Source organism: Chelonus insularis, unplaced genomic scaffold, assembly GCF_013357705.1.
Source record: "Chelonus insularis isolate UGA/USDA-ARS -01 unplaced genomic scaffold, ASM1335770v1 contig_116_pilon, whole genome shotgun sequence".
In the NCBI taxonomy this organism is placed as follows: Eukaryota; Metazoa; Arthropoda; class Insecta; order Hymenoptera; family Braconidae; genus Chelonus; species Chelonus insularis.
This window is the reverse complement of record NW_023276357.1, coordinates 427861-429613: the sequence shown is the minus strand read 5'-3', so window position 1 is coordinate 429613 and position 1753 is coordinate 427861. Positions and strand designations below refer to the sequence as shown.

The 1753-nt window shown below is 31.9% G+C and overlaps 1 protein-coding gene across 1 annotated transcript; it reads right to left on the bottom strand.

Annotated features, from left to right (window-relative positions):
• Window positions 1-1336, bottom strand: LOC118072992 (uncharacterized). Its single transcript, XM_035093290.1, has 3 exons — window positions 782-1336; window positions 556-715; window positions 1-253 (listed from the first exon to the last, which is right to left on the bottom strand). Exons 1-3 carry the CDS (start codon window positions 1265-1267, stop codon window positions 69-71), a joined length of 831 nt encoding a protein of 276 aa, XP_034949181.1. The 5' UTR covers window positions 1268-1336; the 3' UTR covers window positions 1-68.
• Window positions 1337-1753: the final 417 nt, after the last annotated feature.

Genomic DNA, 1753 nt, shown 5'->3' with positions numbered 1-1753 from the left:
TTATAAAATGAAAATGAATTTATTTAATTAACAAACTACTAATCAAAGTTTTAGTACACAATATCAACTCAGTAATAGTAGTAAGACGGAATAAATTGAAGACGTTGGTTATAAGAATAGACAGGAATTCTATACGATGGGATTGAGACAATAGAAGGAGAACTATCAAGTTGATGAAGCTGCGTTTGACTAATCTGTGTTAATTTTGAATCATCCTTTTCAGTTTCATCCTTTTTCATCATATCCCCTTTACCTGTATATATACAAAAATAAAACTATTGTTACATTGATGCTCTTCACTTAGATTATATCTTATGAATAAGATTAAATCAAAGATCTAGCAAGTACAAAGTTTCTTTAAATCTTAAGAGAATACAAAACTGTCCTTAGTGCATTAAAGATACATTGAAAGGAACTGGTACAGTAATGAAAAAAACCTTGAACTCATGGTAGGTTTGTTCAAAATAAAAGGACTGAGTCTATAAAGCCATTTCCGATGTTCATCATATATTAAAGTAAAGAAAAAAAACATAGACAATTTACAATTTATTTTACCTTGAATTATTGACTCTGTGGATGTACTGGAAGATGAATCTGTACTTTTTAAATTAATCCGGTTTTGTAAATTAGAATTACTGCTGGGTAAGATGAAAGAAGTTGCCACAAAGGGCACATTAGATGTTTGATCCCTGTTCATGGTATTTATCTTTAAAACCTTAAATAAATTGGGATATAATTATTTTAAATAAATTAAACAAAATTAATTTATAAATGAAAGTACCTGTGGCAGTTGATTTAATGTCGAAGTTTGTTGCTCTTTCATTTTATTATCTGCAGTATTTTGCTGAGTTGAGCTTTTCACTAACTTTTGCTTTATTTTATTATCCTGTTTACTCGCTTGTTCTTGTTCATTTTCTGCATCTTTTCTTGCTGCTTCATAAGCACGAAGATGTTCAAGCCGAGCAGCTTTAACTTCAGGAGTCTCTTCAACTGGCTTTGGAGCTTGTGGTAAATTACTTGCTTCAATTTTGAAACCATTTACGCTATCAGCTGTATACTTGGCAGTTTGAATTATTCCTGATCCATCAATGTAACTGAAAACACCACGTGTGGAGCCATCACTTGATCTTACTTCTGATCTAGCTGAATCAGGTGCACTGTAGCCAAAACTGTACTGACCAAAACTGTCCTGGTATTCCAATAGAACTTCTGCTGGTTCTCCAAGACCTTCTGAGATCAAACAAAAAAGTAAAAAATATACGAACATGTCTGTAACTTAGAGAACTTTCGTAAATAAACGTCTTTTGACGAATCCTCAACTTCAGTTGCCTCGAACTTGATACTGGGGGTTTATATATCCCTTGACTTGCAGTTTTTCTTCATGTGAACTAAACGATCTTATGTAAAACAGGTTACTTCCCACAAGGACGAACATTGTCTCACAGCCAACGCCAGTATTTTTGTAAATTAGAGGACAAAACTCGTTCTCAAGGTTAAATAAAAATTTTAATGAATTATTTAACTATAAAAGCACACATTAGATAAATTAAACTATCTACTAATGAGTGCCATAAAGAGTAATTGAAGCTACTAGTCAATAATAATGCATGCAGATTACAATTAAGTGATGTAGAGAAAAGAATTATATACTACTACGTATATCATATTACATATTGAGGGTTGGTATGGCGACAGTAACTAAATGTGTTTACCAGCAGTAATTTTTTCTCCCTTTCTTTGTATCAAGTTAACC